At 39.8% G+C, this 22,661-nt stretch overlaps 2 protein-coding genes across 5 annotated transcripts in view; both read left to right on the top strand.

Moving 5' to 3' along the window:
• Positions 1-2,935, top strand: part of si:ch211-204c21.1 (DAB adaptor protein 2) — a 23,823-nt gene extending 20,888 nt beyond the window's left edge. For 2 of the 3 annotated variants that reach the window (XM_017452301.3, XM_017452304.3), the window contains exons 11-15: positions 80-233; positions 425-925; positions 1,034-1,113; positions 1,811-1,907; positions 2,101-2,935. In XM_017452301.3, coding sequence (XP_017307790.1) covers positions 80-233; positions 425-925; positions 1,034-1,113; positions 1,811-1,879 — 804 coding nt within the window. In that variant the 3' untranslated portion in view covers positions 1,880-1,907; positions 2,101-2,935. The remainder of the gene's footprint in view (positions 1-79; positions 234-424; positions 926-1,033; positions 1,114-1,810; positions 1,908-2,100) is intronic. The other variant, XM_017452302.3, reaches the window with a different exon arrangement.
• A 3,745-nt stretch (positions 2,936-6,680) lies between these two features.
• LOC108255851 (transcription factor TFIIIB component B'' homolog) lies at positions 6,681-22,645 on the top strand. Of its 2 annotated transcripts, none has more exons than XM_017452149.3 (42): positions 6,681-6,831; positions 7,349-7,584; positions 7,774-8,386; positions 8,517-8,620; positions 8,792-8,848; positions 9,679-9,801; positions 9,956-10,089; positions 10,247-10,341; positions 10,476-10,530; positions 10,748-10,876; positions 11,027-11,302; positions 11,425-11,622; positions 11,730-11,891; positions 11,978-12,029; positions 12,122-12,302; positions 12,449-12,522; positions 12,633-12,918; positions 13,027-13,063; positions 13,155-13,423; positions 13,525-13,579; positions 13,669-14,469; positions 14,549-15,032; positions 15,120-15,280; positions 15,364-15,507; positions 16,713-16,836; positions 16,946-17,033; positions 17,134-17,173; positions 17,267-17,453; positions 17,773-17,989; positions 18,114-18,228; positions 18,359-18,480; positions 18,588-18,681; positions 18,778-19,006; positions 19,116-19,311; positions 19,432-19,528; positions 19,616-19,760; positions 19,853-20,052; positions 20,172-20,388; positions 20,486-20,582; positions 20,676-20,760; positions 20,878-21,278; positions 21,628-22,645. In XM_017452149.3, exons 2-42 carry the CDS (start codon positions 7,349-7,351, stop codon positions 21,751-21,753), a joined length of 7,506 nt encoding a protein of 2,501 aa, XP_017307638.2. In that variant the 5' UTR covers positions 6,681-6,831; the 3' UTR covers positions 21,754-22,645. The 2 variants fall into 2 exon arrangements, with proteins under 2 accessions (XP_017307638.2, XP_017307637.2); XM_017452148.3 differs by having other exon boundaries at positions 15,117-15,280.
• Positions 22,646-22,661: the final 16 nt, after the last annotated feature.

The raw sequence follows: 22,661 nt of genomic DNA, 5'->3' as shown, positions 1-22,661 counted from the left end.
TGTCACCTTTTCAGGATTTGATACACTTTACCGCATTTCAAACACAATGGTTTTACCACGTTTTGTATGCATTCCTCAGTCCCCAACAAATGAAAACGTTGCTGCAGATCCGTTCACTTCACCCACCCAGTCAGAATCTCCATCTCCTAATCAACCGGACTCTACCCCAGTGAGCTCTGTTGACTTTTTCAGCAAGAGTACCACCAGCACCTCAGACCCCCTCACAGACCTTGGTAAAATCCTCAAAACTTTACAATTTGACCTTTATATGACTCATTTGACCTTTCTAATGATTTTTCAGAAATGGCATTAAAAATGTCACAATCTGGCATTTCAGATGCAATGGAGAATTTATATCTAGTACCAGCTTCTGTTTAAATAGAATGTGTCATGTTGGCTTAATAATACTGTGTCTCTTTTTAAGGAGGGCTATCTCTTGGACACTCATCTTCCTCCTCTAATCCTGGTACAGCCACATGGAATGAGTCACTCTCTTCGGTGTTCCCTAGAACTACCAATGTCGCCAACGCTTTCACACAGCCTCCAGCCTATTCCACCACTCCGGTACAGAATTGGGGAGGTAGCCATGGAGTTTTTGGGAATACATCCACCCAACAGCTTCCTTCCTGGGGACAGAACAACACTTCTGCCTCTAATGGATCCTGGACTCAGCATGCAACTTTGGGGAATCCTTTCCAGTCCAACATCTTTCCTCCAACTTCAAACCTATTGTCAGGGGGACCGCAAAACTCCAGCCCTCCTCCACTGATCCCACCACGGGCAGGACCCGTCAAAGAACCCCCTAAGGTGGACACTGATGCCTTTGTGGACCTGGATCCTTTGGGGGAAAAAGAGAAGAGGGACATCAAAGAAATGTTTAAGGATTTCCAAATGGCTAAGCCACCTCATGTCCTGGCTAAGAATGGTGAGATGGCAGATTTGGCTGGTTTTCTGTCTTCAGTTTGCCTTGAATTGCGGTGTGAATTTACATCACTGAGGGCAAGTTGTTTTAATGGTTGTTCTCTTTTTACAGAACCGCTAAAAGTTGGTGGCCAGAACCTGTTTGATTGTCCTCTTGGATCAAGTGTTTTTGGAGCACCAACAACTATTCCGGTAAGTATTTTTTTCCCTCCTGTAATGTTATACAATGTAGTTTTATTATGGTAGAGCAATTCCTGCCAGGTTTTAGATTCATTTTTATTGAACTTTTCATTTTGCATGCACACTGCAACCAAGATTCAAGACCTGTTTTATTTTAAGCGTTACATGACTATTGTACTGTATTGTTAGGCTAATATAATACTAGCTATCTGAACTAGAACTAGAATTACTGATTATGTGTGTTTGAGTACGTATTTATTTATTATCAAGTGTATGCAGTGTAATGCATTCACTCACTAGATTTACACTGTTCAATACCTCCATTTCACTTTGTATGAGCTGCTGCATTTTAGAGACACATTAGTAGTGGATTTTTCATAATCAAGAATACCTTTGTTGACACTTCTGCTGTTTTTAAGACCAATCAAGAATTACAGTAAAATGCAATCATTTTTCTACATGGCAAGCTGCTATAGTACACATTTTAAAGGAATTATTTAGTTTCATGGCTGTTCTACAACACTAAATGGTACTTTAAATTGATAAAATGTATTACTTAACTGTTGACAAATTTCTGTGGTGTAATCAGAATAAAACACGCATCACACCACCTTGTTGCTGATTATTTTCCTATAAATGTATGCCCCTTTATGTTTTATTCCTTATGTAACTGTTGTGTAGTGGCTGAAATGTGTTGATATTTTTACAGAGTGCTCCTGCTATCAAGGCTGTGGGATCAGATCCCTTTAGAGACCCATATGGAAACCCCTTTGCATGATGACCCTTTATGTTCATGGATCCATAAAGTAAGTCAAGCAAAATTGAACCTTAAATGGATACGTTAAGTATCCATATAAAAGTATGCAGCTAGTTACAATGGTTTCATTTGCATAATGTTGTCTGTTCCTTACTTGCTTTATCACTGAACATGGCTTGTACAGTTCTACTCTACCCAGGATATTAGTTTCACTGCTAATCTTATGGTCATGTATTTCACAGCAGCTCCTATTGAGGCACAAGGTTTTCCTGTGAAGTGCTGCTTTTTCCGATGTATACGGTCAAAACAAGATGCCACCCAAAAGCTCCATGAAGACCTCCTACTTCAGAAACACAATATGAGATGTCCTTTCATGTAGTACCCAAGGCCAAGACGGCATAGTGCAAATGTACACTGATGTTGCTTCATATTATATGGCACTATTCTAGTGGTTAATGCAGCCACTGGCAAGAAAGCACAAACTGAACCAGAGGAGAATGCTGAGTGTTCACTGCGCAGGTAAAAGTAATGGAAGTCACATGGAGTAGGTCAGTTTTGTGTTCTTCATCGCAGTATTATTGCTTGTGTCTTTATTTTATTTACTTGGCAGATGCTTGTTAATTTGCAGATGATTTATCAGACAATAGCCTTTTATGCCAGACTATTTAGTGATATATGAGTGCTATTTTCTTAAGCTTTTTCCTTTTCATTAATCCACAGTGAAGTTTATGGCCAAATGGATATCGCGTATTTCTGTATACCAGCTGTATTAAAGTATGTCATTTGTTACTTTTATTGATGGACAGAATACAGTCACTCCTATGGAGATGTTAGAAAAATTGGCAGGCTACAGCTGGCAATCTGCTTCATATTGCTCTAGTACTGATCCGATAATGTCTCGGGCTGAGTATTTTACTCCACTCCGTATTGTACTCTTGAAATATTATCAAGCTTAAAGTTCAGTTTTAAATAATGTGTTCAACTGTCATATATGGATACTGATCATTGCAAACCGTTCATGTACTTGACTTATATGTATGTATGTATGTATTTTAAAGATGATTGCCAGACACTCAATTTTCTCGCTGTGTTACACTGAGTGACATATCACAGAAAACAAGTAAGCAAGGGGTGTGCTGTGCACTGTGAGATCTTAGGTCTGAGACTTTGACTATCAGTGTGCCTTCACCTCAGTGACTTTAAGGCTCAGAAGGAAGACTGAAAGACGATCTGCCTGTACTGTACTGGAAGTCTTGTCATAATGACTTATGAGTTATGTGTGTATGGAACTGTGTGTATTGTGTGTGTGTGTGTGTGTGTGTGTGTGTGTGTGTGTATAAATATATAAATATATTTACTCTATTGTGCACTATGGCATTTATCTTATAACTGTAGTTGTTGCAATAAACTGGAATTACAGTTAATAGAATGGGATCAAAGTGTCCTATTTATCTGTAACAATTTGCGTTTCATCTTTTATTGGAGTGTGTTAAAATAAAGCGATTTCTGGCTCTTTAATAATGTTCTGCATGTCAGTTGTGGTGTGTGTATATATATATATATATATATATATATATATATATATATATATATATATATACACACATACATACATTATACACACACACCAATCAGCCATAACCTTAAAACCACTGACAGGTGACCGGAATAAAATTGATTATCTCAATTCAGTGGCACCTGTCAAGGGGTGGGATATATTAGATATATTAGGCAGCAAGTAAACAGTTAGTTTTTGAAGCTGATGTGTTGGAAGCAGAGGGAAAATGGGCAAGTGTAAGGATTTGAGCAAATTTGTCAAGGGCCAAATTGTGATGGCTAGATGACTGGGTCAGAGCATGTCCAAAACAGCAGGTCTTGTGGGGTTTTCCCGATATGCAGTGTTTAGTACCTACGAAAAGTTGATTCAAGGAAGCAAAACTGCTTATAACCCGTGACAAGGTCATGGGCACCCAAGGCTCATTGATGCGCGTGGGGAGCGAAGACTAGCCTGTCTGGTCTGATCCCACAGAAAAGCTACTGCAGCACAAATTGCTGAAAACATTCATGCTGGCTATGACAGAAAGGTGACAGAACACACATTATGCATCTCAGCTTGCTGCGTATGGGGCTGCGTAGCTGCAGACCGGTCAGAGTGCCCATGCTGCCCCCTGTCCACTGCTGAAAGCACCTACAATGGGTATGTGAGCATCAGAACTGCACCATGGAGCAATGGAAGAAGGTGGCCTGGTCTGATGAATCACGGGGTGCGTGTGTGCCACTTACTTGGTGGAGAGATGCACTATGGGAAGAATACAAGTTGGCGGAAGCAGTGTGATGCTCTGGGCAATGTTCTGCTGGGAAACCTTGGGTCCTGGCATTTATGTGGATGTTACTTTGACACGTACCACCTACCTAAACATTGTTGCAGACCAAGTACACCCTTTCATGACAACGGTATTCCCTAATGGTAGAGGCCACTTTCAGCAGGATAATGCTCCCTGCCACACTGCAAAAAGTGTTCAGGAATGGTTTGAGGAACATGATAAAGAGTTCAAGGTATCGGCTTGGCCTCCAAACTCCCGAGATCTCAATTGGGATGTGCTGGACAAACAAGTAGAGTTGGGGTACTCAATTCCAGACTCGTCTGGATTCCAGAGCCGCCTCATCGTTCAAGTACCGAATTGAGTTCTCATTACCGGCTTATTACACTTGGCCGGTCAAATAAATACACTCACATCATGTCAAAATGCAGGTCTGGCCAAGTATTCATGCAAACACAGTCGGTTATGTCTTAATGAATGTAAACAGTTGTGAGAAAAAATCTGAGGTGTGTCAATACAGTATATTGGATCTGTGAATTAGGTCTTAAAGTGACAGCAGTCTAATAAACCTGCTGCTGTCTGTGTCATTAGTGATAATTAAACAACAAAAGACAAAGACAAAATCACTCACTCACTCATTTGACTGAATAACTTCAGTAACTTTAATAAGAATCACTGTATATGTCATGCAGTGAAATCTACTTTATTTTACATTTAATTGCTTTATTAAATTTCTATAGTATTTCTTATTTGAATACTACTGACCTACCAAAGAAAATGTATCGTTATTATGAAATAAGATTGTAGTCATATCGCCCACCCCTAAATATTATAACTGTGGGGGAGAAATCCCCCACAGGATGATGATGAAATCATCATCATCAAATCATTGAAATGTCAACTCGAACTGGAGGACACAATATAGTGTGATACAATAACAAAACAGGTTCATTTGTATTTTCATACACTTGTAATATAATAAAAGTTCTATATATACCTCTATATCCTTTTTTTTTCTTTGAAACCATTGTTTGGAAAGGAAACTAGTTGAGGTGCTGATGACATGAAATAAAAATATTAAATGGCAATGGCAAGATGTAATAGTGGTATGTTTTGTTACATTTATATTGCCATTGGTTTGTGCAGGTTAAAATATGAATTTAACAGCTCAGTGTTGAGTTTACAATTGCTATTACAAATTTTTCCAATTTAATTACTTTCTGGACTCGGCCATTAAGGACTCGGACTTGAGTCCAACTCTGCCCCTTTTGGACTCAGATTCGATTGATTAAGGACTTGGTCTCGACTTGAACATGACAAAGGTGGACTCAGACCCAACACTACAAACAAGTCCAATCTATGGAGGCCCCACCTCACAACTTACAGGACTTAAAGGATCTGCTGCTAATGTCTTGGTGCCAGATACCACAGCACACCTTCAGAGCCTGGGGTCTTTATGTTGATATTCACTTACATTATTTAAATGTAGTTAAATTTGCTCTAGTACACTGCTGGCAATGCATTTTTTAAATTTATGTACAGCAATATTACAAAATAAACAGTACTGAGAAAATATAAATGCTGATCAGGATATAATCAAACAGCGGTAAAAAAAAAAAAAAAGTGTGGCAAACAGAAATGAAGTTTTAATTAAAAGTGTGCAAACATTTTTTAAAGCAAGCTATTGTAAATATTATAACTATTTTAAAAATATTCTATATTTCTGTATTAATTCAAAAGCTTAAGATCTGTTTAGTTGAAAATGGGGCAAAGTAGCCCATAGTTGTAAGAATTTTTAAAGAAAATATATTTTCAAGTTATCAGGGAAGGAAATTTGCTAGATAAATGGTAGAAATAAATAAATGAAGACAACTATGAGGTTATTATAATAGTGCTGTAATAAATCGACAGTATTTGTAATTAAAGGCGTGTGTAACTAAGGATTGAAAAGGTAAGAGCTTTGTTAATTTGTAATAATAATAATAATAATAATAATAATAATAATAATAATAAGCACACAATGTCTAATAAAACACATGCATGCATGCATAAATTAACAAGCAAACAAACCAATTTTGTCTGATAAAACGTCTAATAAAATTAGAAATCTCTGTAAAATCTCTCCCATTTAATCTTTGAGAACTAGCACAGATTGATGCAGATACATTATTCATCTGCGTTTAAGATGGATTGGAAAGGACATTTTAGTTTAAAAAAAATAATTACTTGTCTCTATATGAGTCACATCCGCTATAACTCTATAAAATACTGAACAAATTCGATTCATTCCGTCAATGATCATAAGCACATCATGCTCAACACAAGCATGAAGAGCTCACGTGCACCCAATCAAATCCCGCTGACTGGATGAATTGGTCGCGATGACTTATGGGAAATGAAGTCTTTTTTTTTGCAGGCTTCAGTACGCAAAATGGACAGGTATGAAACTACAATTCCCACAATCCCTTGCTAGCGCGTGCCTCAGCTGTGTGCAGCAGCATGGGTAGCCTGGAGCGGCCGGTGTGGTGCTGACAGAGTGAGATAGAGAGTGAGACAGAGGGAGTGAGGGCTAGCCGGCTGAAATTTAGCTGCTTTTTAACACTTCCGCGTCCGGTTTAATACTTCAACGTTTCAAAAGCGTGTGGTGTTAAAGTGAGTCACAGTGTCCTCTGGTTGTCAGTTATTTTAAACATTCCGTGTGTTTTTGGTGAGGTTTGAAGGTTGTGTGTGTGTGTGTGTGTGTGTGTGTGTGTGTGTGTGTGTGTGAGAGAGAGAGAGAGAGAGAGAGAGTCAGTCAGTCAGTGTGCTGTCTCAGCAGCACAGTCCACCCATTTTAGCACAGAACCAGACAAATTAGTGTTAAAGTAGCGCATAATAAATGCTTTTAATGTCAAACATGTCTTAAAACATTTTCCTTCTTCAGCAGTTCTCTATTAATTCCACTTTTATATAAATTCTTACATTAGGCACCTGTCTAGTAGATACGACAGTTTATGTGTTGTTAGTGCTTTATAAGGTCTATGGTTTATTGGTGTGGTTTTGGTGCTGGAATTATACTTGGGTTGTTTTCTAGAATCCCACCTCAAATCATTTCTCCCAAGCTCTTCGCCCTGTTCGAGTAACTATATGAACTCTTTTAAGTAAATGGAATTTCTTCTCTTTCTTCAAGATGATGCGGCGATCAAGAATCAGCGTTAAACCTAACTTCAGGCCTGGAAATCGGACTGGTACACAGGGGGAGCAGGCCTCCCAGGGGGCGAGCGAAGTAGGTGACCCCTTGCCAGCAGTTGAGGATGTAGAAGTGGTGAGAGCAGCACCGTCTCACCAGCAAAACGCAGCGCTTAAAGAGCCTTCTGAAGATGTGGGTATTAAAGATGCCCCTGAAATGCCTTCAAAGGTGAACCAGTAAGTATTTCCTGCCTGGCAGTGACTGTTTAGTGTATACTTTTCTTATTTTAAACTAATAATGGAATATGTGAATATGGTTTGAATTAAGTTTGGGATAAAAAATTTACAAAATTACGAGAATGCATGATGACTCATTGGTTACAGGATGGCATGTGGAGATATTTCTTTGCTCACTCTTTAATGTAGAAATGATGGAGCACCCTCTAGTGGAGCTACCACTTCATCTGCAGCCCCACATAGAAGAATGAGGATCTCCGCTACTCCGAAACTTGTCGGGCCAAAACTTACTTCCACATCTCGAACTCGACCGGCTGCCAGTATGCCTAGCTCGACCCCATCACCCTTACCCAATGAGGAACATGTCCAGATCCACGATTCAGCTTCAGAAGCTCAGGCTTCTGTCTCAGTAATCTCTAACGATCTCCCTGAATCAGGGACGCCTAGAAACTCGACATCTCTTACAAAACTGCCCGCACAGTCTTCCACAACGACTCGATCGGCATCTCCATGTGTTCCTTCCACCTCTGGTCTTCGAAAGTCTCCGGCCCGTGGGGAAAAATCAGTGGAGGATTCTCCACCATCTCCACAGCCTGGTCAAGTTCCTCAGCAACCACCACAAGAACCAGAACCCCCTGAATGTCCATCTTCATCTGATCTGTCTTCAGCTTGCATCAAGCCTTCCCATTATGATAAGGCGGGTTCTTCTGAGGCGGTTGAAAAATCCTCAGACATAGACAGGATATTAAGGGCTCTTAAATTGAAGGAACTGATGAAGATTGAACGGAGAAAAGATATTCAGGTCAATTGAACCTAAGAGACCTTTTTATTTTTTTTAACTGTTCTGTACTGAATATACATTTCTTGCAAATGGAGTTACTACCAGTGAGTAACATTTATCAAGTTCATTTTCCTTTTTTTTTCCACATTAGATGGTGAGGAGAAGGGCCGGTCATAAAGAGTACACAGCCTTGGACCGCAGTAAGATGACCATGAGGGACCTTATCTATTATTTACCCAATACCAGCCCTATGAGGTAGGCACCTTTTTTTTTTGTTTGTTTTTTTCTCCATAAGCAAAATCTATGCATGCCTGATGTGCTTTTTTTCGAACATCACCTCATGACTTTTTGAATTTTACACAAACCAGTGTTTTTATTTACATATTTACATATTAAATAGTCTGCTGTCCTCCATCAATCCAACAGGTCTTGTGACGCGCTTGACGAGAACCAAGCTGAGACCATTATTCCACCTTCACCCAAGTAAGTTACAGCACAACACTGCACATAGCAGATCTTTGTAATGTCAGATTATTTTTTATAGCTTTGTCAGAGCTGTGCAGCTCATGCACTTGTATTTTTGTGAAGTTGGTAAAGGATGGCTCAGTATGAAAAATATCAGTGTATCACCTTTATCTTTTTATTTATATTTTAGAGACACTAGAATGGGCATTTTCTGATCGCTGATTAAATCATATTAGCCATACACCCTACTGAGAACCACCGCTTTTTTAAAACTGACTTTTTATGGGATCATTTACAGTCTTTATAATTTTTTTTCCCCAAAAACAAAGATCCTTACCTTAGATTTTTACCTGGTAGGTTTGATTTTGGTTAGTGCAGTGGCGCAGCAGGTAGCAGACCCGGTTTGATCCTGAGCTCTGGTGTCACGTATGTCAGGTTTTCTCCGTGTTTGCATGGGCATTCTTTGAGTCAGGTTTCCTCCCTACCTCCCAAAAACATGCCAGTAAGTGGACTGGCAATGCTAAATTGCCCATAGGTGTGTGTTCATGGTAGCCGGCGATGGGCTAGCATCCAATACCATGATGTGTTCCTGGTATAGTTTCCAGATCTATTGCAACCCTGAAAAGAATAAAGCGCTCACTAAATACAGATATTCCATTTCACTTCACACAAATGAATGGAGTAGGAAGGCAAATTCAAGTGCGAAAAAAAGAAGTACTAAAAGCTATTGTGTGTTGTATTTTATATGATAACGCGACCGAACAGAAAATGGATTATCCCAAAGTGATAGACATTTCAATTATCTTGAAACCACATTGCGTAGTTTTACACTTCACAATTTTATTCAGGCAACAAATAAAAACAGCCGAGAGGGATGAAGAAGAAGAAGAAGAGGTGTCTGAAAATGAAGAATTGCTGGTGCCGAAGGTGAGAGTGGCAGAGGACGGCTCACTTATACTGGATGAGGAAAGGTATTGTTACTTCAGCTACAATCACAGCTCCATTCATTATTATTATTATTATTATTATTATTATTATTATTATTAATAATTTTTTTGTTTGAATGTTTTTTTTTTCTTAGAAAAGTACTGTTTTTAAAATCATATCATCAATTTTGTATTTCAGTTTGACAGTGCGAGTACAAAGGACCTCGAACATCAAAGTGGTGGAGAACTCGACCACCTTGTTTGAGCGGGGCTCTACTACAACTTACTCCAGCTTCAGAACGCTAAACCATGTGAAGAACTGGTCTGTCAGAGGTAGCAAAGCCAAAATACCTTTTGCTCTTTCATGGTTGTGTACTTGATTTAGTCATTATTTTATTTAGTTTGGTAGAAGCTGTCACAATTCCAGTTGTGCTGTTGGTTCTAAAATTGGTCTTTTCGTTTCTTTTCTTTCTGCGTGTGCATGTTTCAGAGACAGACTTGTTCTTCTTGGCCATTAGCATGGTGGGGACGGATTTCACTTTGGTTGGCCAGCTGTTAACCCACCGTAGCCGTAGAGCAATTAAGGTGTTTCCTTTTTTTTTTTTTTTTTTTGCTGGTTTCTTCCAAGTTCATGATTTTTCATGATGTAGTAATAGTGCTTAATTCATGTTACATGGCTTTTTGTGTACAATGAATTTATTTAAGTACATCGTTTATAGAACAAATTTAAGAAGGAGGAGAAAATCAACGCATGGAGAGTAGACAAAGCTTTGAGTGAGTGCTTTTTTTTTCAGCATCACAAATATAACACATTATTTATACAGTTTTTGAACATAATGCAATACCGAAAAGGTGAGCACCAAATAATAGTTTTATAAATGTCATCAAGTAAAATCATGTTCTTCCACAATGACAGCCAGTTGTGTTTCTTAATTAAGGTACAATATGACTGTGACTGTTGACTGTGTATGCTGTTTTTTTCCCCCTCAAGGAAACAAGCGACCCTATGATAAAGAGTTCTTTAGCTATTTGCTGGAGAAGGTTTTGGCAAAAGATAAAGACAAAAGAAAATCTGTCAAACTGATACTGCCAAAAACCAGGAAACCAAGGAAATCCAAAGGTAACACTTTTTTATACAATAAATAACAGTACAGAACAATACAAGCCTTTTCAAGCTGGATTAAGGAGCAAGGCCAAAGAGGTTCTTACTACAATTACGCTTCTTCAAGGTTTAAAAGTAAGTCAACATTTTTGTCTATTCATTTGTTAGGAAAACGATCAGATGAAACATGTGTTATTGATGATGATGATGATGATGATGATGACGTCTTCCACATGGATGATCATGAAGACTTTGAGGATGATGGGGATGTCAATGTAGAAAAAGAAAATGAAGATGTGTCTAATGTAAAAGAAACGGATTCCTCTGTCCCTGCTAAAAAGAGGCACAAACGCACAAGAGATGTTGGCAAGGATAAGGACAACTCGAATGAGGACCAAGTCAAAAGAAAAAAGCAAAGAAAATCTAGCAAGAAAAGAGCTAGAGGTATGCATATATGTGCAGTCGACTCTGTAATTATTGGCACCCTTCTTTAAAATTACTTAAAACGGAAGCGGTGTAATTAATGTTATTTGAGGCAGTGCGGATCATTTTGTTTGTAATTTTAGAGGTGCACTCTAAGGATGATACTGAAGGTGAAAGCGACCTCAACGTCAAGGGTGACACTATAAATGGAAATAACGAGGATGAACTTGAAAGAAGTACTTCAGCCTCGAAAAGAAGGCGCAAGTGCACAAAGAGCGACGAAGAGCAACAAAAGACAATTAAAGGAAAAAAGGGCAAGCAACTCAAGAAATCATGCAAAGGTTGTAGCAATCAGCTTTTAATAAACATAATTGTCTTAAAACTCAGCATTTCAGTTTTGAAGAGGATGGTTTTACAACTTTATGACTGCTCATCATGAAATTGACAGTTGACCATGAAGAGTCTGTTGGTGAACATGAAGAAAGCAGCACTGTGGATGTGGATGGCTCTGCCACTAAAAAGAAACGAAAACGAGCCAAAACCAGTGATTTGGATGGAGATGAGCCAGCCAAGGGGAAAAGGAACACCAAGAGAAAAAAGGCACTGAAAAGTAAGCCATTTCTGCTTTACTCAGAGACTTCTTAATCCTCTACCCATGGCTTTGTGTGATTTTTCAATTTACTGTTTTCTCTTTAGGTACAGAAGAAGAGGAAAGAACTGCAGAAGAAGGAGAAGCTTCAGATTTACAGTAACAAATATTTCTGTCCTGAATGATCTAATCCATGATTGTAGATGTTCCACTTTTGTGCAAATTTCCTGTCTTATTTTCCAAATGGCTAGGTTAAATGCTCCAGTCACAGCTGAAATAGCAGATAATGTTCCAGCAAAAGCTACCAGGCGAAGTAAGAAGCCTTTGCCTAACCTGGCTACAACACGACGCAAGAAAAGCAATGAACCAGAAGTTTCTGCTGAAGTTGAAAGGGAGAGTCAAGATGAGAATAACCATGAATCCATTCTGACGGTATGAGTTTAACGGTCATCGATGTACTGTACACAAAGTTTGTGTGGTCTGATGAAGGGATTGATTTTCATAATTTTCAACAATAAATCACTGCCACTTCTGCCTTTCAACTTCTTTTGATTTTTTTTTTTTTTTAATTGTTGTAGGCGGCAGGAAGTCCTTTGGAGGATGAGAGGCTCCAGATGCATGCGGTGGTTGTGTTGGAAAAGACCCCCCCAAGGCATATCACTTCTCCTCATCGTTTCAAATGCTGTGTACACCCAGGTATTTAGTCATTTTTCCACCATTTGTATTGATTTTGACTGTCCCTTTCCTATGTGTGTATTACAGGCAACAAAATTTACTCGCCCCTTCAAAAGTCCAGTGCAAAAATAATGAATTAGAGCCCTCAACGAGCTCTCCTGCTTCTTCATCTAGCAGTGAGAGCTCTTCTACTCAGTGGACAAGAATGCAAAGAGCGGGAAGAGCAAAGCGCGATCTGTCTACTAGTGTGAAGACGGGAAGTAGAAAAGGCACAATGGATCAGGATGAGGCTCATCCCGAGAGCCCAACAGTTCTATTAGAGAGGATCATTCAGGAATCTGAAGAAGAAGAGGATGACAACTCCTTGAATGAGGTGAAGGAGATAACCCTGGGCTTTACATTCCTAATACACCCTTCAGAATTTCGGCACAAGCACCATGAATTGTCTCAGTGAAAATGACTTCTTTTTTTTTTTTTTCAGAACCTGATTGACTTGTCATGCCTACATGATATAAATAGTAAGTGTACCACAATAATAACATGCATACCTTTTTCTGGTTCTTCATGTCCCACCACTAAAAAATAAAACAATCCTCTCCCACAAATAAGGTCAGACGTTTCAAAGAAGGCCAATGGTGATGTTATCTCATGAAGAGGTGGATATGATCCTCGATGCTTCAGACCAAAGTGCTGATGAGGAGCCATCAGTGAGTCCTCTGGATTTATCATTAAACACAGAGCTTTCTTTTCCACTGCAATGCAGCAAGCTCTTGGAAGAAGCTGATTGTGCATTTGAGGAACATGAGGAAAGAACAAATGAGAGCGCTTCTTGTGAGGAAAGGACTGTCGAAGAACTGGAGCTAAGAGAGTCTGCATTGGTGATCAGAGAATCCTAAATATTATCAGTATTGACAAAAAGGGATAATTACGATACCCTTTGCTCATTATCAATAATACGTTGCTTATGTTTTTGTTAAAGGCACAGCTTGATATCTCAAACATCAGGGACATTTCTACCTCCTTAAAACCAGAGGGTAAGATATTTAAGCTGTGTGATTTTGTTTTTACATGTTGATTACCCACGTGTTGGAGTGTATTTATAAGTTTTAACATTTCTATTTAGTGTGCATTCAACCAGAAGTAGGCCTAAGCAAGGTAACAACCTCATGCCCAATGGAGGAGGCTGAACCACAGGCTGAACCACAGGCTGAACCACAGGCTGAACCACAGGCTGAACCACAGGCTGAACCACAGGCTGAACCACAGGCTGAACCACAGGCTGAACGTGAACCTGAGGCTGAACCTGAGGCTGAACCTGAGGCTGAACCTGAGGCTGAACCTGAGGCTGAACCTGAGGCTGAACCACAGGCTGAACCACAGGCTGAACCACAGGCTGAACCACAGGCTGAACCAGAACCTGAGGCTGAACCTGAGGCTGAACCTGAGGCTGAACCTGAGGCTGAACCTGAGGCTGAACCTGAGACTGAACCACAGGCTGAACCACAGGCTGAACCACAGGCTGAACCACAGGCTGAACCACAGGCTGAACCACAGGCTGAACCACAGGCTGAACCTGAACCTGAACCTGAACCTGAGGCTGAACCACAGGCTGAACCACAGGCTGAACCACAGGCTGAACCAGAACCACAGGCTGAACCTGAACCTGAGGCTGAACCTGAACCTGAGGCTGAACCTGAGGCTGAACCTGAACCTGAGGCTGAACCTGAACCTGAACCTGAGGCTGAACCAGAACCTGAGGCTGAACCACAGGCTGAACCACAGGCTGAACCACAGGCTGAACCACAGGCTGAACCACAGGCTGAACCTGAACCTGAGGCTGAATCTGAACCTGAGGCTGAACCTGAGGCTGAACCACAGGCTGAACCACAGGCTGAACCACAGGCTGAACCACAGGCTTGCAAAGGTGAGACTATGGGTATTATTTAGGCTGCTTGAGAAATTGGGTTGTAGACCTTTGATAAACCAATGAACGATTTGCACAGGTGTGACAGCAGTAGCAAAAGTGCTTGAAGGTTCTCCACCTCTGGTTGTTCTGGATAATGTAGATCCTATCTGCATGAAACCAGATTCACCCATGACCCAACAAACAGTCACCACTGAAACCACTACACTTGCTAGTTCAGTGGTACTCTCGGATGTCATGGAGGAATCTGAGAAATCTATGCTGCCAACCTTACTCAAAGAACCTGCACTGGATTCCTCTGAAATCACAGCGCAATCGAAGCTGACACCAACAGGAAGCGGTTTGGGATCACAGATGTCTCTGCAGACAACTCCAGCAGTGGCAGGGGAATTGCAGACGTCTCTGGCAGGGCCTTTGCAAACTTTGGAGACGTTGCATGATTCATCAGAAAGTAAAGAGGATACACAGGAATCTGCCATGGCGAGTTCAGAAATAAAATTGAGACTACAAGGCTCTGCAGAGGTCAAGGAGGACTCTCAGGAAGAGGTGTCTGTTCAATCCAGGTTTGTAATCACAATAAAATGTTATGATGGGAAAATATAGGAAAGTTGTCTTGTCATGATGTTCAATCCTTTTTGTTTAATTAGCAGTGCCTCCATTTCGTCTGAACATGGCATCAGACCACCAAGGAGGAGCAAATTCCTGAAGCCTAAACCTAACCTGAATCAGAAATCAAGAGCCCCAGTTCTCCAAAACCAAAGACAAGACCTCAAAACACCCAGTACTCTAAAACCCAAGAGCAGCAAGCCTAGTAAGATCTGTAAACATTGCACACTGACTTCACAAATTGTATTAGGAATAATGATCTGTGATTGTCTTTTCTTCTTATTTTAGCGGTCTCAACTGTGAAGCTACATGATAGTCCTGCTACAGACCAGCATGGTGCATTAGAAGACTTCATTAAGGAGAACCTCACCAAAGAAGAGGAGACATCTCGGTCAAATGCAGTGAATCAAATGGAATCTGAATCAACAAAAGGTTCCTTCAGATTAGTTTCTTTGCCCATCCTGCATCCTGTTCTATCATCCGAGTCCAGTTTTTTGCCCTGCGTTTAACAAATACAAACTGACACAGGCTACATCCACGTAAATCCAGATAGATCTGAAAACTGCATTGTCCTTTTTAAAACCTGCTCCGTCTACACTGCCCTTTTCAAACGTTTTCCAAAAATTGCCAAAAATTGTTCCACACTGGAACATCTGAACACTCTTACGTCTCTATACTGCGTGTGCGGGGGAAAAAAACAGGAGAAGCCTTGGCCTGCGTCATTTCCCTCAGGTGTTGATTTAAAAAAGCAATCTGAAGGTTGTACAAAGTGACATGAATCTTTTACAAACCTATCAAACTGGACAGCAGGCACAACAACTGCAATATAACATCATCCACCATCTTGTTTGTTTTGAGTCGAATGGGTCACATGACTAAAAATATGGCTTTTTTTTTTTTATATCTCCGTTTTCTCGGCCCACACTAAAATAGCGTTTTTCAAATTTATCTATTTGGGAGAAAAAGCATTTTCGAAAAGCTCTGTTCTCGCTGGACAAAAACATTATCTCGGTGTGGACGGAAGACCAAAACATGGAGAAAAAGATGCGTTATCGAATGTATCCAGATTAATGTAGACGTAGCCATAACAGATCATGATCAGGTTCATTTGTTTCTTTGTTACCACATGTGCAAACTTTATTAAAGTAACCAGTTGCCTGGTCTGCTGGAAAAAGCAGAGATATCGAGAAATTAAATAACCAGTGAGTAAGTAAATAGTGAGAATGGCACAGAGCCTTGGAGATTCTTTTTTTTCCCCTTCCTTTTTTGTTTGCAAAATTGCCATGAAATACCAACCTGTCACAAAATCCCAATGTATGGTGTCAGTTTGCCCTTCCAAGTTCTTGAAATAGTAAAACTGTGCTCACATTTTGGCTTATTTGAGAACATGTGGACATGTTCAACATAAAATTACTTTTCAAAACAACAAAAAAAAACATCTGACTCAAAATGATAATGTCAAATTGACAACAAGCCAATCCAGCTAATTCAAGGACCTACATGTAAAAATGGGGGGAAATATCTGTTTAATATGCTAGAAACCAAACAATTAACAGGCTAGGATGTTAAAAATGAATGTTTTGACGGAAGTACGATTGAAGCTTGTTAAATGTGTACCCTTCTTCTCATATTGCCAGATCTCGGTGATCCATCTACAGTACCAGTTCAGGAGAACATCACTACTGTAACTCTGAGTGCAGCCAGTGCTGATGAGCCTCAGGTGGCTTCAGAATGTAGTAGCAGCAGATGTGATGTTGACATGTATGTACTCAATCCACAGTACAACCAATCTGCGTCTAAGCAAAACATGATTGAGTTTAAGCTTTTAAAACCAATAGATTTGCTATAAGCAATTCCTCTGCCTCTACAGGATACCACCTTGTACTTCATTCACTTTACCACAGCCTTCACAGACCGGAGAAGATACAGGCACAGGGCCGATGATCGTTCTTTCTGAGGTAAGGAAGGCCCTATGGTATCAAGTTTAGATCAAGTGCATTTGTTCACTCGAAACCATGAGAACTGATTCCCAGTTATATATACATATTATATACACAGGATGCCTGTGCCCCTGCAGAAATTGTCCACTTACGCGAAGGTGAGCTTCTTTACAAAAAGTGACTTGATTTTCAGTAAAAATGAGGGACTTTTTTTTTTTCTCTACTTTTCAACTGTCACTGTGTTCACACAGATGGTCACAGTGATGAAGAGCCCACCTTTATCTTGACTTTCTATGAGATTCCCATCACTCAGGCCTACCTTCCTTCATCCAGTAACGACTCTGCGATGACACCTGATCTTCCCACCGTTGAAACCCAGGTTTCTCTAGGGTTTTCAGACCAGGCACATCTTTTACCATCTACATCAGAGTCGTCCAGGTCCGTCTCATCAGGCTTGTTTTATTCAATTATTATGTTTCCAATAATAAATTGTGAATACAGCACTTATTATATATGTTTACACATGTTTTGTTTCGTAACCTTACAGAATATATTCTCTGCTTATGGAAAGTAGTGGGACTGAAAAGGTGTATTTGCAGAATGATTTAGGTGTTGTTACTAAGGATTTGGCAGAGAACATCCAGGAGCAAATCTTCGATCGCGCACAACATCTCGTGAAATCACTTCCGCACACACAAAGGATGAAGACAGTGAGTTTTTAGATTACAATTATTAACAACTTTTTGTTTTCTTTTAGCATCACAGCAGTACCTCAAGACCCAGAGGACACTGAGCAGTGTGAGAGGGCTTCTCATTTGGTGCTGGCTGATGTCTTTGTTCCTGTCTCAGAGGAGACGGGAGACGATTCAAGCCAGGACAGTACGATGGCTGTAGAACTCAAGCTTCACAGCAAGGAAGCCTCAACAGTTAGTCTTCCAGAGAGACGAGATACTCCTTATGAAGAGCTAACACAGGTACTTTTTGTTTTCTGATAATAAGATGAAACATGATGTTTGTTTTTGTCTCATTTTGATGTAATTTAGGGTTAAATTGTGTCAAGTTTCGCTTTTCAGGACTTAAACAAATGTTTTCCTACAGGTAGAAAATACTCCAGCAGTGTCCAACCCACTATTATGTTCTGACTCTACAGAGGAGTCAAAAGATACACCTTTATCAGAGGAGAAAAAAGCACCTACTAGAAGACAGAGACAAAGTAAACACATGTGCATTTCCTATTTGTGTTGTCGCTGCTGCTGTTCAAGTGGCATTTTGTTTTGATTGCTCTTGTCTTACTGCTACTTCGCATACACAGCATAAATGTCTCTGGTTTCTGATTTCAAAAGCCAAACCACAACCTAAACTGGTAAAAAGGGCACGAGCTAAAGATGATTCCTCAATAACTGATCAGCTTGTAAAGGAGCCGAGTCAGCCGACCTCTTCACACGTCGTCTTACCAGCCTCTCATGTAAAGGACGTTCATATACTGGATTTTTATTGGATTTTAATTCTTGTGATTAGATCACCCCCCGGTTATCCATTTTATTGCAAATTACAGCCACAATTGTTTTACAGGAGGAAATCCTGGCAGGAATTTCAAATACTACTGATGAGAAGCCAGTAGACAGAATGTCATCTATAAGAGGATACAAAACCCCTGTTAGTAGAGGTAGGGAAATACTACTTCTCAGTGATTTGTATTCACTCTGACTGTATCATTGATGATGCCTTTTCTTAATATTATTTTATTACACTGTCCTCAAAGGTAAGGAAGTAAAGCACACTGATCCAAAACCCATCTCCACTGCGCTTCACCTATCCAAAGAACTTAAGCTTGAAGAGGAAAAGAGTGAAAATGTAACAGGAGATACTACAATTAAAGATGATATGGAGTCATCTATAGAGGACAAGGAATCGTCAGTATTGACATCCAGTGAAGGAGCAAATGAGCAGCCAAGCTGTGAGGACATGTGTTCTAGTGTGAAGACTTCAGGGTAAGAAAGCATTACAAATATCAAGCTTTATCGAGGTGGAAGCTTTCTTTGGTTTAAAGATCACAACCTTGCAATGACTAATAGATCCTTAACGATTTTTCTTCTTTAGTTCTGGCTCTTCGACTGTGGACTCTGAGGAAACTGTGGCAGAAACTCCAGGTGTTTCTCGCATGGTGTTAAGTGATGTCTTTGTTCTTGTCTCAGATGAGATAGAAGATGACTTAAGCAATAACTTGAGAGTATCTCTAGAAAGCAGTCCACAAAGAGTCGGTCTTCCAATGAAGTCTGATATTCACTTTCAAAAGGTTGGGGTTGTTGTTTTTTTTTTGTTTGTTCAATGTTTCTCAGCCTTAAGTCCTTGTATCGGATTTCACTTTACTGAAGAAATGCAATGAGAGTTATAGAGATTCGATTATCTTGAGCAGGAATTAAAAACCGAAGATGTGTCCCAAACATTGATTGAAGAGTCGACACAGAATCAGTCACCATTAGTGGCCGTTAAAACACCTGTCAGAACGAGAGGTACGAAATTATATTGTTCAGAATATTTCTTTTTCTGAAAGAAAACCATCCTTATTTTGATTCATGTCAGTTCTATCTGATCTCTAGCACCAGGCAAGAGTCAGCCAACCTCTCCACAAGCCACACCATCATCACAGCGAACTACCCAACCTCAGAATGAGAATATGGTGCTACTTGAAGACAAGTTATTGAGAAGGCATCACATCATGCCATGCACTATTAGACTCTCAAGGTCAAAAATATTTGTTTTTAAAAGTCCAACCAGTTAATTTATTGTTTGCTGCAATGTATTGACTTTTGCTCTGTCGTTTATTTATGTTGCAGTATTGACACTGTAGCCCAGAGTCTCAATGCTCCTCAGCTTGGAGATAGGAAGAGCAACGATGAGTCAACAGTGATGAGCTCACCAGCATGCTGCGCAAGTGTAAAGACTCTATCAGAGGAGTCGAGGACACCATCGCTATTTGAGGAGATGGGATTGGAAGAACCAGATTTAGAAAAGAAATCCCCTACAAGAAAGAAAGGTAGAGAAATATATTTGCACTGATTTGTTATGATGTTATTACTTCATGATGGGGTGTCATGATCTTTGTTTTTTTTTCCTCATTTCAATCTAATGATCAAACCCTCATTTACAAAACAGGCAAGAAAAATGAATCCTCGCTAGGTACAAAGCGTGGTCGTTTAAAACCAGTTCAAACCGTTTCACAAACTCGGCAGCTAACCATAACAGACTGGACAAAGAAAAAGTCACATCAGACTGCGACAAACCAGGAAGAACAAGAACCCGTGAAGTCTTCCCAAATGCAGTCAAGCTTAAAAGCCAAAGAATTGCATGAACTCATGGTTGAGAAGACAGGGTAAGAGAATTTTAGGCTTATTCATTATGGAAGAATTAAATTTTTTGGGAAGATGAGTTAAAACTTTCACTGTTAATCTGGCTCTCTTGTATTTAAGTTCAAAACCGCAACATACAGATTCAGAGGAACCTGAGGGTTCTCACTTAGTACCTGCCTCGGAGGAGACTGAAGAAGAGAGCAGCGTCTCTAAAGAGGTACAGGATATAACAGCATGTTGATTTTTGATCGAATACAAGAGAGACATTCCCGAGCTATTATCATTAATGATTCTACCAATTTTGCTGTAGGTGAAAATGTCATCAGAAGTGGTCAAGGGATCAACTGTAGACCCATCTGTATCACAGGTGAAGAAATCACCTGTTAGACGGCGAGGTAAGGCAATCTAGCACCATCCTGATTCAAGCTGTGCACTCGTAGTTTAGTATATTTATTAATAGTGCTTTAATTCCTATCAGTCTGACTCTGGTGACTCCTCTGATCTCTCAAAAGCCAAACTACAGGTGAAACCTATACTGTCAAAAAGGGCATGTACCAAAAGTCAAGGTAATACTTCAACAACCAATCAGCCACAGCCAACACAGTTCACCTCACCAATAAGCCAGCATGGCCGAGCAGCTAGAGAGAAGGAAGAGTCCGACAACAAAACTGAGCAACCTGTAAAAGCGGTTTCTAATATGTCCAGTATGGAAGCAAACTCGAAGAGCACAGAAAGCTCGTCGACAACAAGTGGTCCCCAGTCTCCCAAGTCCCAAGACACTTGGCCGAGGGTTGTTCTGCCACGTGTAAAGTTATGGACTGGAGAAGCAGCTGTCTGCTCAGCCTCATCCATGCCTACATCCTCTCCAGCCAGTTTCTCACAAAGCGCATCTCCACCAGTGACTCCTCCACAGGTAAAGATAAGGGTTGCTAGAGGGCACAGGTTTCTAACCCTGGTTCTGTGGTACCCCTTGCCGGGCACATTTTGGTGTTTTCCCTGCTACTTTATTCAGGGTTGCTGAATAATTGAATCAGAAGTGTGGGGAACAGAGACAATGCTACTAAGTACAGAACATGGGTTACATCAGGAACAGGGTGAGAAACCTGTTCTGTACCTGGGAGCCACATAGACTTGGATTATATACAATTTCACATCTTATATTATTATGAGATCAGACCAATAATTTTTTTTAAACAGCTTTCACATGCTATTTGCATCCGTGTTATATAAATCTGCCATTTCTTTTGTTTTTTCATATCTAGCTGAAGAATTCTCCTACACAAAGCAGCTCCCCCACAGCCAGTGAGAATCCTGATGATGATGACCCATCCAGAGTATCCCAGTTCTTCATCAGTAATATCTTCACGGATGTAGAGGATACAGAATGAGTGATTTACTTAACCAGAGATTCTTAGCGATCTTGCCAGTGCTGCTATATAATTTGATACCTCTGAAGAAGAGTTACCAAAGCAAGCTTTTAAATCAGGCTGGTTTATCTCAACACTCATGTTATGTTTTCATTTAGCTCTAAAAGTGCTGCAACACAATGTTTTGAGACATTCTACTTGTTCTAGAACTTGTTGTTTTGTTCAAGCAAATGTAGCTGATGTTTACTTCAGGGCAATTTGCCAAATAAAAAAAAAAGTTTTATTTATTTTACATTTTATTCTGAATTACTTGAATTTTCTTTCCTTCACGTTGCGAGTGCCTACCTCAGTAACAAATTATATCCTACTCACTCAGCGCACTGTACTAGGCAATATAATTTATGATGATGATGATATAAATACATATCGTGCATCTTTTCTGGAAGTGGATTATTTACTGCCTTGTTTATTATTTAGAATTAAACATATGGATGTCTGTGTGTGATTCTTGACTCAAATTTTATTGAAGTCAATGGTGTTTTGTGAATGAGTATGTTTTTGTTACTTTTTTTTATTTACTTTTTTTAAAATTTATTTTATTTTTACCACTCCTGAATTAAAGAACTTGAACATGCATGTTTTTTTTATTTTGCATAGAATGCTTGTTTATTATGTAAGGCATTAATCGTGACAGATGTACTGTGATCAATGACAGAGTGGTTTGATGTGATACAAGGTAAGCGGAGGACTGTTATTTCCTTGTGTGTGATATTCATGACACAAGTCAACTTCAATGGGAAAATATATATTACAGTTGCATTGGCATGTCAGATTTAAATAATATTGAATTTAACATTTGCATATGAAAACATTGTAAAGACAAATCAATAAATAAAATCTCAAGTATTCCAGACTGCAGCTTCCCAACG

The sequence above is a fragment of the Ictalurus punctatus genome, chromosome 22 (genome assembly GCF_001660625.3).
Source record: "Ictalurus punctatus breed USDA103 chromosome 22, Coco_2.0, whole genome shotgun sequence".
Classification (NCBI taxonomy): Eukaryota; Metazoa; Chordata; class Actinopteri; order Siluriformes; family Ictaluridae; genus Ictalurus; species Ictalurus punctatus.
The sequence above is the reverse complement of the archived record's forward strand: the minus strand, read 5'-3'. Positions and strand labels throughout refer to the sequence as shown.

What these genes read in the sequence shown, in the direction of transcription:
- LOC108255851 (XM_017452148.3), top strand. Translation starts at nt 7,349, where the DNA reads ATGATGCGGCGATCAAGAATCAGCGTTAAACCTAACTTCAGGCCTGGA. An exon ending in TACCTCCTTAAAACCAGAGG is followed by an intron (nt 13,580 to 13,668) that starts GTAAGATATTTA and finishes ATTTCTATTTAG; the next exon opens with TGTGCATTCAACCAGAAGTA. An exon ending in AATTGTCCACTTACGCGAAG is followed by an intron (nt 17,174 to 17,266) that starts GTGAGCTTCTTT and finishes GTGTTCACACAG; the next exon opens with ATGGTCACAGTGATGAAGAG.